The sequence below is a fragment of the Gavia stellata genome, chromosome 3, assembly GCF_030936135.1.
Source record: "Gavia stellata isolate bGavSte3 chromosome 3, bGavSte3.hap2, whole genome shotgun sequence".
NCBI classification, from domain to species: domain Eukaryota; kingdom Metazoa; phylum Chordata; class Aves; order Gaviiformes; family Gaviidae; genus Gavia; species Gavia stellata.
In genome coordinates, this window is record NC_082596.1 from 64,446,633 (window position 1) to 64,463,491 (window position 16,859).

At 40.1% G+C, this 16,859-nt stretch overlaps 1 protein-coding gene across 1 annotated transcript; it reads right to left on the reverse strand.

Annotated features, from left to right (window-relative positions):
* Nucleotides 1-1,430: 1,430 nt before the first annotated feature.
* Nucleotides 1,431-16,755, reverse strand: LOC104253921 (cytochrome b5). Its single transcript, XM_059815405.1, has 5 exons — nt 16,584-16,755; nt 7,709-7,837; nt 5,994-6,023; nt 3,419-3,453; nt 1,431-2,580 (listed from the first exon to the last, which is right to left on the reverse strand). Exons 1-5 carry the CDS (start codon nt 16,725-16,727, stop codon nt 2,502-2,504), a joined length of 417 nt encoding a protein of 138 aa, XP_059671388.1. The 5' UTR covers nt 16,728-16,755; the 3' UTR covers nt 1,431-2,501.
* Between the last annotated feature and the right edge of the window lie 104 nt (nt 16,756-16,859).

Genomic DNA, 16,859 nt, shown 5'->3' on the forward strand with positions numbered 1-16,859 from the left:
TGATTATTTTTGGAGTTTACAAATTTATCAGTTTACATTTAAAAACCTGGAACATTCACATCCGCCTCTGAGGAATAACTTCCACCAGCACTGGTGGAAGGGAATATGAACAGAGCAACCACACAAAATGTGCTGTGTGCATCTATATTAGCATTTTAACTTCTATCAGCTTTCAAAGCATTTGCCTACTCATCGCCACTCACTGCACTTTTGGTTCACATTGTGGAAATTCCCTGTGCACGCCAGCTGGACTGATTTTTAGATGGAACTGAGCTTGCATAGGTACTCCAGGAGATTCTATAATCTGCTCCAGCCCCCAATAAACATCCAGTATATGGGACCCAAACAGAGCTATACCATACTAAAACTCCTGAAATGTACACAACATGGAAACAAGGCCTTTTGTAACAAGTGTTTTGCCTTATGGATCCACTTTGATTACACTACCCTGTCTGCTGCTACAGACATAATTATCCCAGTCTGAAGTTCTCACAAAAAAAAAAAAAAAGGCTAAGCTTTATAAAGTGGAGGGGGTTTTTGCCTCACCATGTGAATTTAAATGTTATTTTAAAAACAAACAGAAGATTCAGTACTTAAATTTGATTTACAAGTCTAAATACCAACTCAGAGTTAATACATCCTTCTCAAAGGTTATCTGTAAGAAGTCAGTAAAGCCTGAATGTTTGACTCAGCTTCACCACATTCTAGTTAGTGCTAGATACAATCCCAAACATTGCCATTTATACTGCAGGTTAAAACTTCCAAGGTGAAGGCATTGATGGCATCTACTGCAAGTGTGCATACATCTGTATCTGTAAACCAAGCCTGACAGAACATATGAACACAAATGTAAGAGATACTAAACACTTTCACAGTTGAAGTTTTTTGCTCTAACAGTAAATGAATTCCCAGAAATAAGGAATCCCTCAATAAGGACTCCTTTAAGGAATCCTGTATTGACATATTCTTACATACCCATAAAACTATCTCCTGAAGTCACAGCACTAGCACTTCCCCTTCCCCAATTTTTTTTTTTTTTTTAAAGGCTCATATTTACAGTGTACTATCTTTCAATTTGATTTGACACAGGGCCTAAACTACATGCATCTTCCCTGGTGCTACCAAGAGGCAACACTTGGAATAGTGTTTCAAGTCCTGATGAATGTCAGGGAGGCAGAGCTTGAGAGCCATACCACTACAAAGTCACTAGTTGGTGTTGAGATCATGCTGAAGAAAGTGTTTACCTATGCTAACTGCTCCACAGTACACTTTCCCACTTTTTACATGCGATTTCCCTGCATAAGGGACATATCTTGACTTTCAGGATGCACCATGAAACAGGTACTTCTCAGAAGTGTCCCAATATGCAAGAGCATCCCTTCCAAGGCCTTCAAAAAAGATTGAAATGAATGTACTTGAGCCAGCAAGAGTAAGCAATTAAACTTTTATTCATGGTCATTTATATATGACTAAAAGTGGTCACCACAAAATGCAAACTTTCAGTTATCTTGTATTTAGCAGTGAAAAAAGTCGTATCTTTGTATTAAAGCACCAAGGAGTACACTACAGAACAGTCAGAAACAGATTCCATGTATCAGTTTTTCCCCCCCTCACAATGTATGTGACAAAGTCAAAGACTTTTGTAAAAGTCTAAAAGTTCCAGAACAAATTCTAGAGTCACCTGAGTGCTTGGCAGGAACAGTATTATTTAGTAGCAGTTCCATTACCTGCAGTGGAAGTTACATAGCACTTTTTTCTGCCTTTTTTGCAAAAAAGTGCTACTTCTCACAAAACTGAGACCGACATAATTGGGTCAAACATTGGGTTTCATATTCTGCCTGAATTTTTCAATGGGAGCCAAACAGAACAGTTTGCTGGTAGGAATCTCTACAACAACTATAAGAACAGATGTCAAGAGGAAAGCAAAAAAAAAAAAAAATCAGCTCATTATAGCCTGATTGGTAGGGCCCAACCTCTTATAGGCACCTATACCCACTATTCCACTCAGTTTTTTCCATTATTAGCATTTCATTTAAACATACTACATCTAAGAAGACAACATGATTTTTTTTTTTTTTTAAGTTAAGTGAAGTTGTGTACATGGACAAATACACATACAGAGTTTTGGTAGTCATTTAAAGCTGTAAAATTTATAGCTAAAGACAGTCCTATGGACCCCATTACAGATTAAAGAGAAATAACCAGAATCAGCGTTACATACAAAACAATATTCTAACACAGAAATCAATACAGTTATCAAATAATTCGTTAGAGAATAAAATTGTTACACAAAAAGAGAAATGCTGCCTTTTTACCCCTTCAGAACAGCAAATAAGAAGGCAACATTAAGAAAAGTGCACTGCAGAAAGAATTGTTCAGTTTTCTGAAAAAGTTGACTTTTCCTTCAGACATCAGGCTTTTGTCCCGAAACATACTGGTTTAGGATTGCTTATATTCTCTCCCAGATCAGTCTCTTCTTGCATTAGTTCTCAGTAAGGCGCTTACTCTGACATGTAGGAACGATACATCAGGGCCACAATGATTGCTGCTATTGCCGGGATCACCCAGTTGGACCATGAACTAGAAAGAAGTTTTTGAAACAGCAGTTTAGGAAGTGGTAACTAGCAAGCTTAAGAAAAGTCACACTTAACGTTAAGTTCTTCCTCCCCACCCCAACAAATACTTCAGAGGTAGGGCCAGTAATACTCTAACCAAGTAAAAAACCAACTTGTATTGTTAAGGCTTTGGACTACAGCTTCCAAGAAGTTTGCTTACTAGAGAAGAGTAGGACTCTAGACACTTTTAAAGTCATGGCATGCTGCCCAGAGTATCATTCATACAGAAGCCATTTACGAAGCAGCATCACATGACACTTTCAAGCACCCAAGCTCCCCACTCAGAGGGCCATGAAACAGTCCTCTGAGGCTTCAGCAACAGGCAACTGTTAGCAGGATATAACTTTATAAAAAGTTTGATTCAGTGGTGTTCCAAGGTGGTTCCCCCCCCCCCCCCAATTCTGACACAGATTTTCCTTCTTATAGACACCATCCTCTTATTTCCTTTAGATACAACAGTTGTAGCAAGTTTTAAAAGTGAGGAGTCCATGTCAGTAAAAAAGTCAGCAATGGCACCGAAGGTGAGTAGAAGACATGATAGCCTCCAGAAATGAAGGCTTGTGCAACATAAACCATTTGGTAGATACTGATACGTATCAATATGAGAGAAAAATCTAGACAGTAAGCTAACATGCTTCTAAAGTGGTACGTAGACGCCAACTTGGACTTAACATAGAACAGAAATTTTCTCGCGCCATCCTCTGACATCTAAGCTTCCAGCAGATAGAAACTATTCAGCTTTCTAAGCTTCAGAAACATAATCGTGAGGAACTTCAAGTTTGACATCAGGTGTCATACTATACCTGGAATTAGACTGAGCAGTGGTAATAAGAGTTTCCTGGAAAACAAAGCATAAGAAGATATTTACATCAGGCAGACATCCCTCTCCATCTTAACTAACCCCTCAATTTCTCAAAAGTCATTAAGTGGGTCTAATTTAAAAAACAACTCAGGGGATTGCATTTGGAAAGCATTTTCTCAGATTTCCTGTAACAGACTGTTGTATTAGAAGCTAGCTACAGTTACTGTAGTCAACATTGCATCAAAAGTTATTAAAAAAATATCATCACAAGGAATTTTGCTGCAAGTTCTCCATGAAGCTAACTTCAACCTCAGGTTACATTTGAAAAGTCTGAGTTGCCTAAAAGACAAAGATCCCTTACTTGCCTAAAACTGAATTGAAAAGACTGAATTAATACACATGTATTTCTTATATGGAACCTACAAGAAGAAAGCTACTAATTTACATCCACAAGGCTTATTAAACTCAGGTTTTTTAGTGTGGTGTTTCAGATTACCTAATAATCAGTCAAATGTTATATTTGTTTCCGATACTGATTTGGACTTCTTGTTCAGTTTCCACAGAAAAAGAAGCACTATGAGATCAAATCCCAGTTGGGTACATCTGCACAATTTATATGAAGACTTGCTAATTTGAATACTACTACTTGCACATAGCCCTTATTGCATTTAAAAGATCCAAGGATTAAAACTGTACTTAAATTTAGTGGTACAAGATCCATCACTGAAAAATTAATTGCTTCAGTATCAGAATATTTACAATTCATTTAAAGAGCAAAAAGATTCGTAACATCCTCTCATAGGTTAAAAAGGCTACTTTTTCAAGCACCCAAATCATCATAGGTTTACACATGACAAATACTACGTTTAAAAGAATAAGACTCAGTGATTACATCTCTGTTGGTTTTGCAAATACTTCGATGAAAAACTAATCCCAAAGCCGAACACCATGGAATAGCTTGTGCCCACACTTACAATGGCAAACACCTTCTACAAGAGACTTGCCACTTCCAGGGCCAGGGGATGGTTCCCCCCACACCAAGACAGTAAGAGGAATACAGTGTAGCTCATCAAAAGCCTGTTTTTAAACAGTATGACACTGGGCATGTACACTGAGGGTATTTTAAATACAGTGCAAGGATGAGGACATTTGAAAGCACAAGGCCTTCTGACGGCTCCTAGAGAGCCAGGGCACACAGGGCCCAACCTGTCACATTACACACCCAGAGCACAGTGCAAAGTGAAACTGTCTTATCAGCTACACCCACATGTCCTACTGGAAGAAAGTGCTCCAGCTTCCTTCTGGAATGACGGAAAACACACGTATAACATAGATAACCATGACCAGCACTAAAACAAGCTAATAAGCAGAACAGGGGTGTAATAAAAAGCCATTTGGCTACATCTTAACTCCCAACTGACCACGCTTTGGCCAAACTAATATTCTACGTACTTCAGTTTAGTAAGTTCCTGTGAGCTTGATCAAGGAATTGTATACTAACTTGCATTGGCTAGTCTGCTTCTCAGTTGCATTTATGCTTGCTGCTCTTACAGCTTAAGTGTAAATTGCCCTGAATTTCAAAAGAAATCTGAATAGCAGCTGTTATTCTTGGTGGGAAGAAGCTCTGCACTCCAGTCACCACTTCATTTCTTACTTTTATTAGTATACTAGTTCCAGTCTTTATTAATAATAAAATTAATAATTGCTATAGCAAACATTTCAGCATATATTTCTTTTTATTTTACTCTCTTTTTTTCTTTAACTTACTCATATTATTGGAAGATCTTACAAGAAGTGATTGTTTCTTAGAAGTTCTCTCAAACAGCAAGAATAAAATCCTATTCCTACTACACTTCATTTAATAATCTTCAATTATTTCCTAAACACATTTCTGTACTGTTAAGCCAGCTCTGAACAAACATCCTCTATACACACAGCAGCAGCAACTGTGCAAATTAATCCCTGATGCACTTGCTCCTTTAAGGGACATCTGAATTTTTTGAGTTTGATAGCTGAGTGCCAACACAACTTTATTCTACTAAAGATATAAAAAAAATAGAAAATAAGTGCAATACTGCATTGACAGGACACTCTGTCAATGCAAAATCTACTGAAACAGTCAGGAAGCAAACAGTATTCTCACCTTGAAAAAGGTTCACAACTGCAAATTAACTGATCCATAATACAGCAATCTACTAGTGTTACCAATATATTGTTAGGCATCACTTTTTTCCCCACAAACACTTGTTAGTTTAATCCATTCTATCTGTAAACTGATTTTTTTCTTAAACTGAATACTAGAAAGCCATTGATGATTTTAGACTCACTTTTTTGCTATAGCGTAATGACATCACACTTAGTAACCTCTTGGTTCAAAACCACACAAATTAAAGAAAAAAAACAGCTAACAGGAAGTAAGTTGAAGCTAGATCAACAGGTTTAACAGATTTATGACCTGAAACACTACACTTAAATCAAGTTGAACTATTTTTGCCTCTGGGGGTATACCATTTACAGAGAGACACTGTCCCAAACACCTAAAAGAAACAATGTGGCCTTTCAAGAAACACACTTACTGTTGGTTTCTGAAGCTTCCCTCTGTCATCCTGCAAGAAAACAAGCAAAAATCATTTAGACAAAACCCCAAAGTATTCAAATAACATTTATCACTAAATTCAGTTTGCAGTTCTATTCTGGTACTGTACACCTGTTTTTACTTAGAAAATAGACTTGCAAAAAAGCAGATGTCAGTGTATATTTTGAGCTACCGTAAGCAAGATCACTTCCTTAAATACTTCCCAGTATACAATAAAAAAGTGAAATCCAGTCTCCAACATTTCATTATTTCTTGTGCCCATGTTTTTACATTTCCTTTGTCTCTAAACAGTACACATAACCTTAGCTTATACACTGATTACAATCATATTAGTTTACTTCTACCTTTTCTACTCATATTACCAGGCAAAGTTATCTAACCAGTTTTGGTCCAATGCCCAGTACAAAAGTCCAAATTCTATGGATCTTTCATAAACTCAAAGTTTTACTTGAAATAGTCACATTCACTACAAAGAAGCCCAACAGTATATAATCTTAATAGTTTAACGTACAAAATACAGCACTATCAAGCTGTTTGTTTCATAGCAAATAAAAACAGGCACTTGTTGAACAAGGGAGAACTGGACTGGTAGCCAGGCTAAGAGCAACTTTACTGGCATCAATTGCCATCTGAAATAGATGACAAGCCTGAAAGGTTATAAATGTGCATCAGAGCTGAACTACTTCATATTAGGAGAAGCTACAGTATTAGTATTTATCAAGAGAGGACTTAAGACAGATACAAGATCAGGAACCTCACTGTCAAATATGCTACTCAAGGCAGGGATATTTACCCTGAATGTAAGACAAAACATACACAAAACAAATAGAAGAGAGAAAAAGAAGAGGCAGGGATGGGCAGTAGAGTAGAGCAGATGGGCACACTAGCAACCTAAATCTCTAACAAGTGGTTTTCAACTGTTAAAATGCAGGAGAGCTTGAACAAAGCCTGTCTGAAGGAAGTCAAGGCAGCAGCTCTGTAGCTAGAAATAAAGCCTTCAAAGGTGAGGCAGCAGAAAGGTACTTGTTAAAAGTACAAGAAATGGTAAGTAGAGTATAGAAAAGAGGAAGTAACAGATGATCCAGTGGGAACTGATGATAAACAACCCTGACAACTACAAGTAGGGAACACTGATACAGCAGAAAACAGGGGGAGCCGGGGCGGGGGGGGAGGGGAAGACAGAGCATCAAACTAGAAGCAAGATGCTTCCAGTAGCCATTTTCTAAACATACAGACGAAGAGGCAGGATTGTACTTTAAGATCCACACAGAAGCCTGGCATATATATTTAATAATGAAAGAATGAAAGCAGGTGTTAGTAGTCACTCTACATATTGACATAAGAAAAGGTCTAGATATTCTGACATACCATCTTCAGGGGTTACAGAGTGTCATTATAAAGCTCACAGGGTACACCAGAAATGGCATAATTCCATGTTCAGTTTATTCAAGAACTAAGCTGTAAAATATTTCAAAGCAGCAAACTTTTAGATATGACCATCCTTATGCTATACTAATCAAATCCCTTCACACTGGGGGAACCTATCTCCAGTCCAGGTCCATCCACAAACAGCTGCAGGGCTGGAATCCAACCAAACTAGTACTTCTCCTTTATTTTGAAGTTAATTACCAGAGAAGTAACTTGACACAAAAACACTATAGTAAACAGCAAGTACTGGTACTCTCACATACTCACAGGATGAAGTTCCCCAACAATAAAGGTTTCTGACAGCGTCCTTGCATCTGTAGAATGGCCAACATCTTCAAAGTTCTCAGTAGCATCTCCTCCAGCTTGCTCCCTGAGGACCTCTTCACCACCCGGGTGCTGCAATTTTTAATGAGTTTGAATTTGTTACTGAAAACCATTCTACATTCTAAAAATGGAAATTCTTCATTTCCACATTCCCAAAGATAATAAAGTAGTCCTTGCAAAATCAGCTGCTAGACTTAGAGCAAACATAAGTCTCTCTGAATAACTAGAGAGCTTTGTGTATTCTCTGAAGCCCAAACCAAGGAAGCTAAGTTTCTACTCCATCAGCAATGGAGCAGTAAGAGACATTACCCCTAGCAATTAAAGCATTTAGAACATTATGGGAATCAGACAGTCTTTTAATAGCCCAACTACTATCTAAAGTTACATACCATGTTCTCAATTCTGCAGAAAATGTTTATTTTTATCCAAACAATGCTTTATACAACAAAAGGATAAAAGCCAAAAGGTGTAAGTTGTAGTGAGAACATTCCAGGTACATATAACAAAAAAGCTAGTCACAAGAAGAGCAATCAAGCACTGAAACAAGTTGGTCAGGGAGCACGCAGAATCTCCATCCTTTGAGGTTGCCTAGACAAGGCACTAAGGAACCTGACCTTCAAGTTAATCTAGTTTGAGCTGGGGGTTGGACCCAATAATCTTCAAGGGTCTTTTCCAAAACAAATTATTGTATGATTATCTGGTAAGCCAGCTACTTTTGAACTGCTCAAGCACATAGAAGACACTAGAATAGCAATTTGGTTTTAGCAGACTATGGAATCCCAAAACCACATTGCTGATAAAACTCTTGAGATGTACAGTCTCCCAGTTATCTCCTGATACCTCAACCCCTCACCATTCACCTAACCTAAATCCCTGCTCTCCATTGACTTTTATTCTTCCCCAGGATGCGCTTTTGGGATTGCATACAGTTCCACACTTCCATCAAATAACTCTGTCTGTACATACTACAAGATATATCACATCTTCTAGTTCAGTGAATTTTCTCAGCTTCAAGTTACTCATTCATAAAACAGAAGTAACATGCCATAAAAATTCACCACTCAACTTTTAAGTAGGAAACTACTATATAAACACCAGGAATCATGAAATAAGCAAGTTGAAAACATTTTATTACTACTGCCTTGGATTAAGGCAACCATGAAATAAATTCTAACACCTTACCACTGACAGAGGAAATTAAGTTTTGGAACCTCAATTCCATTTTTAATGCTTCTGACTACAGGATCTAAAATAACAAAAATAGTCAAAATTTCTACTACTATTTAGGGTCATCTTGCCTGGAATATACCTGAACAGAACGGCTATGCTTAGACAGTAGATGAAAGAAATAGTATAAACATTCCTGCTAGTCTAGGTAATTCAGGTTAGCATTTACTTCAAATCCACCATATTGACCTCCTATCAATCCTTCTCTTACAACAAAAATAAGACTTGTTCATACAGACCAGGAAGACACTATTACTACCGGTTTCCAGCAATACCAGAATTCCAAAGCTTGAATCTTTGCATTAAATCAGACACTTACTTTAATAGATAAAGAAAGTTGCTTTTTTCAGAAAAAAAACCCAAAACAACCCAACACTTTTTTTAAAGAGCCAAGATACCACAGCTAGAAGGGTGTTGATCAACAGCCGGCTGAATATGAGCCAGCAGTGTGCCCAGGTGGCCAAGAAGGCCAACGGCATCCTGGCCTGTATCAGAAATAGTGTGGCCAGCAGGAGTAGGGAGGTGATCGTGCCCCTGTACTCTGTGCTGGTGAGGCCGCACCTCGAATACTGTGTTCAGTTTTGGGCCCCTCACTACAAGAAGGACATTGAGGTGCTGGAGCGTGTCCAGAGAAGGGCGACGAAGCTGGTGAGGGGTCTGGAACACAAGTCTTATGAGGAGCGGCTGAGGGAGCTGGGGTTGTTTAGCCTGGAGAAGAGGAGGCTGAGGGGAGACCTTATCGCTCTCTACAACTACCTGAAAGGGGGTTGCAGAGAGGTGGGTGTTGGTCTCTTCTCCCAAGTGACTAGTGACAGGACTAGAGGAAATGGCCTCAAGTTGCGACAGGGGAGGTTCAGGCTAGACATTAGGAAAAAGTTCTTCACTGAGAGAGTGGTGAAACACTGGAATAGGCTGCCCAGGGAGGTGGTAGAGTCACCCTCCCTGGAGGTATTCAAGGAGCGTGTGGATGTGGCATTGTGGGATGTAGCTTGATGGACATGGTGCTGTGTGGTGTTGGGTGGGTTGTGGCTTGTTATTGTTGTTGTGTGGCGTGGATTTTGTGGTGTTTTTTTTTTTTTTTTTTTCTTTTTCTTTCTTTTCTTTTGTGGGTTTTTTGATGTTGTGTGGGTTTTTTTGTTTTTTTTTTGTTTGTTTTTTGTTTTTTTTTTTTTTTTTTTTTTTTCCCCAGGTTGGACTCGATGATCTTACAGGTCTTTTCCAACCGTACTGATTCTGTGATTCTGTAAGGGATCCCTACCATGACTAAGCAAAAACAAGATGAAGCAATTGATAGAGACATTAGGCACAGCAGCTGAGTCAAAAAGGCCAAAGAGTGCATGCAGAGCAAAGATTATGCAAGCAGACATGGAAATATGGCATGCTCACCAAAATCCTGCCCTTGAATCCATTCTGGTAAGTATTCAGGGAAAGGACTGCACAAAGGTTTAGGGATCACTCAACTTCAGTGGCTTGAAACGTATAGTACATTTAAGAAGCTGAACTTGGGTCTAACAGGCTCTCCCAGATATTGCCACAACTAAGTCTTCAAAGAATTCCTTCAGCAACGTGGGGTTTGGGGGGTTTGTTTTGTTTTTTTAATACCATGCTAAAGGACTGTGCTCCCCAAAATAGAAAAATATCTGTAGCATCTTCAGCAGATAAGGTTAAACTCCTTGGAAAACATGCTTAACAAACAAGACACCAACAAGTAGCAGAAGGCACCAAAGTTAAACTACCCATAAAGCACTAGTAGCATGTACACTCATATACTCATGTGTTGTAATGCATCCAAACCCTACTCACAAGTAGATAAAACACTAGTTACTCCAGCAAGTTGTCAAGATCACATGGTTTACACTCGTTCCCCCAAAAAATTCACCAACCAGCCAAACAAGTGGATACCTACCAGTATACCTGCATCTACAGTAAAATTATTTCACTAAGTACTTTAACAAACTACCTACAGGTTGCTGACTACAGAATGATCGTATACTAATCTGTTCCCAAATCCCTCCCTTGTGCCACTACAAAGCAATCACGTAGCTATATGGGCAGCTTCACTGAGACACTCCAGCTTTTCTCTGGAGGATTAGTTTTTGGTCTAATTAGTAACTGATCCCTCTGTCTACAAAACCCCAATACTACTGTCACCATTGTGACCGTGACCAACCCTCTCACTGGCTATCACACATCAGCTCAAGGGGACAAACTCACCCTGACCTCTGCTACCATAGCTGGACAACTGATTTTTCCTCACATCAGCAAGACTAAGGTAGAAAGAATCACATACAGAGTTCCTAACTTAAGCCATCTAACAGATGTTACTAGTAATCTGCTATACATACATAAATAAAAGTACTTCAAAGCTAGATGCTTTTCTTTCAGATGGCACCTCTGCTTAAAGATACAAACTTGCAAACAACTAGCACATAATTAAAGCAATTAATGAAAAGACTTCGCCTCCCCTAATGAAAGGGAGCAACTGTAATGTCTCACAAAGGGCAAGAAGTGACTTTTCTATCAAAAGCTGATCATTTTCCACAGTTCAAGGAGTTTCTCAAAGTTTGTTTATACAGGGCCTTTGTTCACACTTCCGCATGGTAAACAAAGCTTGCTACCACAGTTTCTACTTTAATGAAGAGCCTCTGGATAGACCCTGGCACTGGAAGCCCACAAGACTACATAGATAATGACTCTTAAACTGAAATCCTGCTGATACAAATAACTAAACTGTTTTTGCAAGTAAAACTGGTTCAAGGGAAATTAAAAAGCTTTTGCTGATAAGTTAAGTTAGTCCAGCTCATTCCTAGGACATTCCCAATATAATAACACAGGTATTTAAGTTACACGTGTAACAAGCCTGTACAAAACCAGCCCTAGTACACAGCATAGACTAATACCTAACACCAGCACATTAGAAAGTTTTAGATAAAGCAAATGAGCAGTTAAATGCACTGCTCTCATCTGGGTCAGAAGTCTGCGATTACTTCATCCTGAATGCCTGTCACCTCTTCTCCCCCTCACTACAGTCATGCAACTTTCTCAGTGTCATAGTTAAACTGTAAAAATATTAAATTAAATACATTTAATATTAAAATATTGAAGTGTAACTATCTTAATTCACAGTTCCTGTCCCCTCCCCCTTCCCATACTGGGGGAATCAATTCCAGGATCCAGTTTAACTTTTGAGGAGATTAGCAAAGGTCTCCACCAGTGGCAGTTTTATAAATACAAGTTTTGCTTTCTGCACTACAGGGAATGAGAAGCAGAAAGGGGCAGCAACAGAGCCAGAAAGACCCGGAGAACATCAGCTTTATTGTGCAAGACAGACCAATGCTTGTTTGGTTTAAGGGCACTTTCATGTAGTCTGAAGAGTCCTCCAAATTATTTCCATCACCTATTTAAGTTACAGGATATAAATTCTCTACTCATGTAAAATTTTAAGAGCCTAGGAGAGTAGACCTCTTTGTGAAAGTGTATTTTTGAAAACCATCATTAGGGTTTTAGATGAATTGCAAAAGAAATGCCCAGTAGCTGGGTGCATATTTCCCCAATTATAAACAATTACAGCTTGCAGCATCTTGCATAAGAGTGCTAAGAAGTGCTGTTTTTCAAAGCATTTTCAAATCTTCCTGCAAGCTTCGTAAGAGCTTAAGGAAGTGATAACACTGGTTTTGATTCTTAGACTGCAAGGTTCTGAAATAAAAATTCACATGGTACACTGACAGACTTGAAAATGTGCTAGTACTGGCACCTTTCGTTGTAAGCTATTCATCACCTTAAACATGGAAGCTATTACTCTACTCCTCCCCAATCTTATGATACTGGATGATCGTAACATAGCACCACATAGTGGAGAGAACATTTTTCATTCTGACTAAAACAGTATTTCTTTTTCTGTGCTTTATTTGATCAGCATTATAAACCACATTTTGTGGGAGCAGGCTATTCTATTTAGAAACAATGCTATGAAAGCACAACTTCACACCTTATGAAAAAGCCGTTTTCATTGGCCATTAATATTTTGGCTAAATTATGACACCACCAACAACTGAAGTAACCTAAACAAAGTCTGTATTAGATGAATATTAAATATGTACCATTGTTAGTTTCTAGAATAAGGAATTTCTCTCAAGTAAAGGCGTTCCTATTCTTGTTCGCTTCTCTGCCTAGCTCAAGGAATCCAACCAAGTTCCCACAAAAGCCATAGGGAGGACTCTCACCACCATGGGAATTGGATCAGGACACTGATCAGTTCATTCATATTTTTATAGGCCCAGCTACTCTTGTTTAGCTCATTAGATTGATGTCAAAGCCTGATAGTGGGATTACTTTATTAAAATATGGAGAAATACTATCTTATTTAATTAAGTACTTAATCCATTAATTGACATTTAATATTATTCACATATGTGGTTATCTGCAATACAGATACAGCAGTAAGATCCTGCTGCAAGTACACATGCATTTCTAGTAGCTATTTTCTCTTAAATGATGTAGGACCTGAAACTATGAAAAGGCTTCCCAGATTTTCTGTAATACAGGTCTGACAGCCTTTGAATGGAAAAGGTGATATACGAGTTTCTGGTCTCAAGAAAGTCTTTCATGCCAAGAGCTTTCAGATACTGCACTCCAAAAGCTGAGGTCTCTGGATTTCCTCTCCTAGAGGATATACTTTGATAATCAAAGAAAATTCAGAGAGATATATTCAAGCTATAAAGTTTTCCTGAGATCTGCCATTTAAAAAAAAATATATTAAAAAAGCAGTTGCTGGAATTTTCATCTTCAGTAATCCTTAGGATAAGGTGTCAAAGTGCACAATCCTCTCCTCCTACAGCATTTCATCTGTATTTCAAACGATCTTTTTTAAGCCTTGTCCTTAGGAAACCAAGCTAATGTGGTCACACTACACAATACCTCCACTCCTTTTCAGCCTCACCACTCCCAACACATATACATCACCACCCCCAGTCCACTTACTATCTAACATCAATCAAATGTTCACAGAGGCTGATGGTTCCCAGAAACCAAACAAGTTTCACTAAACATCTACAAGCTTTATGAAGAGACAACAGCTGGACAGAGGAAATACACCCTTTAAGTACTTCAACAGAGTGAAAAGCAGCAGCATACTTTCACTTATTAGGCATGAGAGCATCCTGGGTGTCTTTAGCATTGAAGCACTGTAAAGTTTTCAACTTCATAATCAACAACAAAATATTTCCATAGGTTAATGCAGTGGCTGGAAAGGTTACTTGTTGAATTAAGAAAGGGGACTGGTGAAGTCAGCTTCTGTTCCCAGTTCTTCACTCCCTGGTAAAACTGATACTTTTACTTATTTACTACTTGGAAAGAGCAGGACTGAGGTGATGCTTTAGCAGCGCATCCTCTTTAGTACTACTGGACTTATTTTCACTGAATCACTACGGTTGGAAAAGACCTGTAAGATCATCAAGTCCAACGACCAACCCAATACCACCATGCCCACTAAACCATGTCCCACAATGCCTCATCCACACATTCCTTGAACACCTCCAGGGATGGCGACTCCACCACACCCCTGGGCAGCCTGTTCCAGTGTTTCACCACTCTCTCAGGAAAGAAATTTTTCCTAATATCCAGCCTGAACCTCCCCTGGCACAACTTGAGGCCATGTCCTCTTGTCCTGTTGCTAGTCACTTGGGAGAAGACACCAGCACCCACCGCTCTGCAACCCCCTTTCAGGTAATTGTAGAGAGCGATAAGGTCTCCCCTCAGCCTCCTCTTCTCCAGACTACATTTAATTCTGGAATTATTTTAAGCTTTTCTATTCCTGCAAGGAAATGCAGGAAGTAAAACTGAGTTTGACCAATAATGGTATTGAAACATCATTTAGATACTTTTGTTGAAAATAGTTATCCAATCTCATTCATTTATTAGCTCAGAATATGAGCTAGAAATTTCAGCTTTAAAACCAGCTGTATTACACTGAAAGCTGTTTAGTGTGAGGCTAAATTTTGACCCACGTGTACCAAAGAGCATCAGACATCCCACAATTGTCCAAGCTATTCAACTGCTTACAGGCAAACTGAATTCTTTTGATATGCTGCTGAATTAGCAACATTGTCCTGAAGGCTGAAATGAAGACTTCCTTAGAGAAATCTGCACAAGGTAGTGTCTCTTAATGTTCACCAATTTCATTACATGTACTGAAGGAAGAGGCTGTCAGCTTGTTTGTGCAACTACTTAAATCAAAAAGGCCATTAGATACTGGGGTTTTTGTCAAGTGTGTTTTTTCCTTCTGTTGTGTTAGGTTTGCTTGGTGTTTTTTCTGGGGGGTGGGGTGTTCCCCCAGTCTGGAAGCACTTATACAATTATGTATCAACCAAAACCGATCAAGTTTCCAATAACAGCTACTTCAATTTCTCAAGCTGCATGAAAAACTGCATTGTCCTCCAGGGCTTCTATAATTAAATTGGCCTTGCCAGCATAACAAAACAAACATTTCCACAGCTAAAAGATGAACCAGACTAGGGAAAGAGCTAGATGAAAAGTAATGAAGAAAGAGTCAGTAGATCAGTTTCATAATCCACCTTGCTGAAAAGCCAAACAATTTGTGCTGGCACACTGCTTAAGAATGAAATACTACCTGTGTCAATACTGCCTTCGAAAAATCGCTTGTCGACCTCTTATTTGCAAAATGCTCAATTTATACTTTGAATTTCAAGCATTTACCACCACAAAAATCAAGATGGGGCTACAGAGGCTTGAGTTCTGTCATGTCTCTACCAATCTGAGCTATATTCTCAAAGAAATTAATGTCAGTCTACCCTAACACTTTTTAATTGGATGCCAGATCTTTGCAGATTGGGAATAATGGGAGTAAGGAATAAAACTCAAAATATCACTAATAAATCCTAGCTACACTTAAAACTGAAAAAAATTGCTCAGTAGCTGCATTTCTGCATCTCCGCAGAAGAATGTTTTAGTCCAATAACTAAAATGCTTCTTTGTTAACCATGACTGTCAATGATTACATCAATCGTTCATCATCAGCAACTGATCAAAACCACCAATCGTTAACCAGGGAAAGAAAAAACAACCACCAACCCAAGGCATTCAACCCGACCGCCGCACCCTACGAGAGTCTGAACTTCCACAGCTTCGCAGCACCGCGGTGCATGCCCACGCCGAGCGGGCAGTAAGAGCACAAAGCCTTTGGGGAACTCCGGTTTCTACAACGGCAGAAAGTTTAAAGGCAGGTGAAGGCGGAAACCGGCTCCTAGCAGCGAACTACACGCGAGCGGGAGACGGCGTGCTCCGCACGCTCGGTTTTCTCCTGCCCGAGGGGCGGCCGCTGCCCCGCCGGGGCGCCCGGAGCCCGCCCTCGCCCCTGCCCCTGCCCCCGCCCCCGCCCCGCCGTTAGAGCCGCCCTCGCACGCCCCCGCCCCCAAGGGCCCCGCGGCCCGCCGGCCGCTGCAGCCAAGGCCGGGGGCCGTCATACGGCTGCTGCTCGGCGGCAGGCCGAGCGCGGCACTTCGCTGTGCCACACCCGCCTCCCGTCCGCGGCGCCGGGCTCCCCGCCTCTCCTTCGCCATCCCCGGCCACCCACCTCGTCCAGAAACTTGGTGACATCGTAGATGCGGTGGTGCAGGATGATCCAGGTGCTCTGGCTGTTGTTGTGCTTCTGCACCTCCTCCAGCCGGTAGTACCGGCCCCGCCACGACTCACCCCCGGCCTCGCCAGAGCCCACCATGTCCCCCGCGGTACGACACGGCAATACTCACAGCCCCGCCGCCTCCGCAACAGGCTACAGCCCCGCTCCCACGCACTCACGCTGACTGGAGCCCAGCCGCAAGCCTATCACCGCACGGCTCCGCCCTCTCCC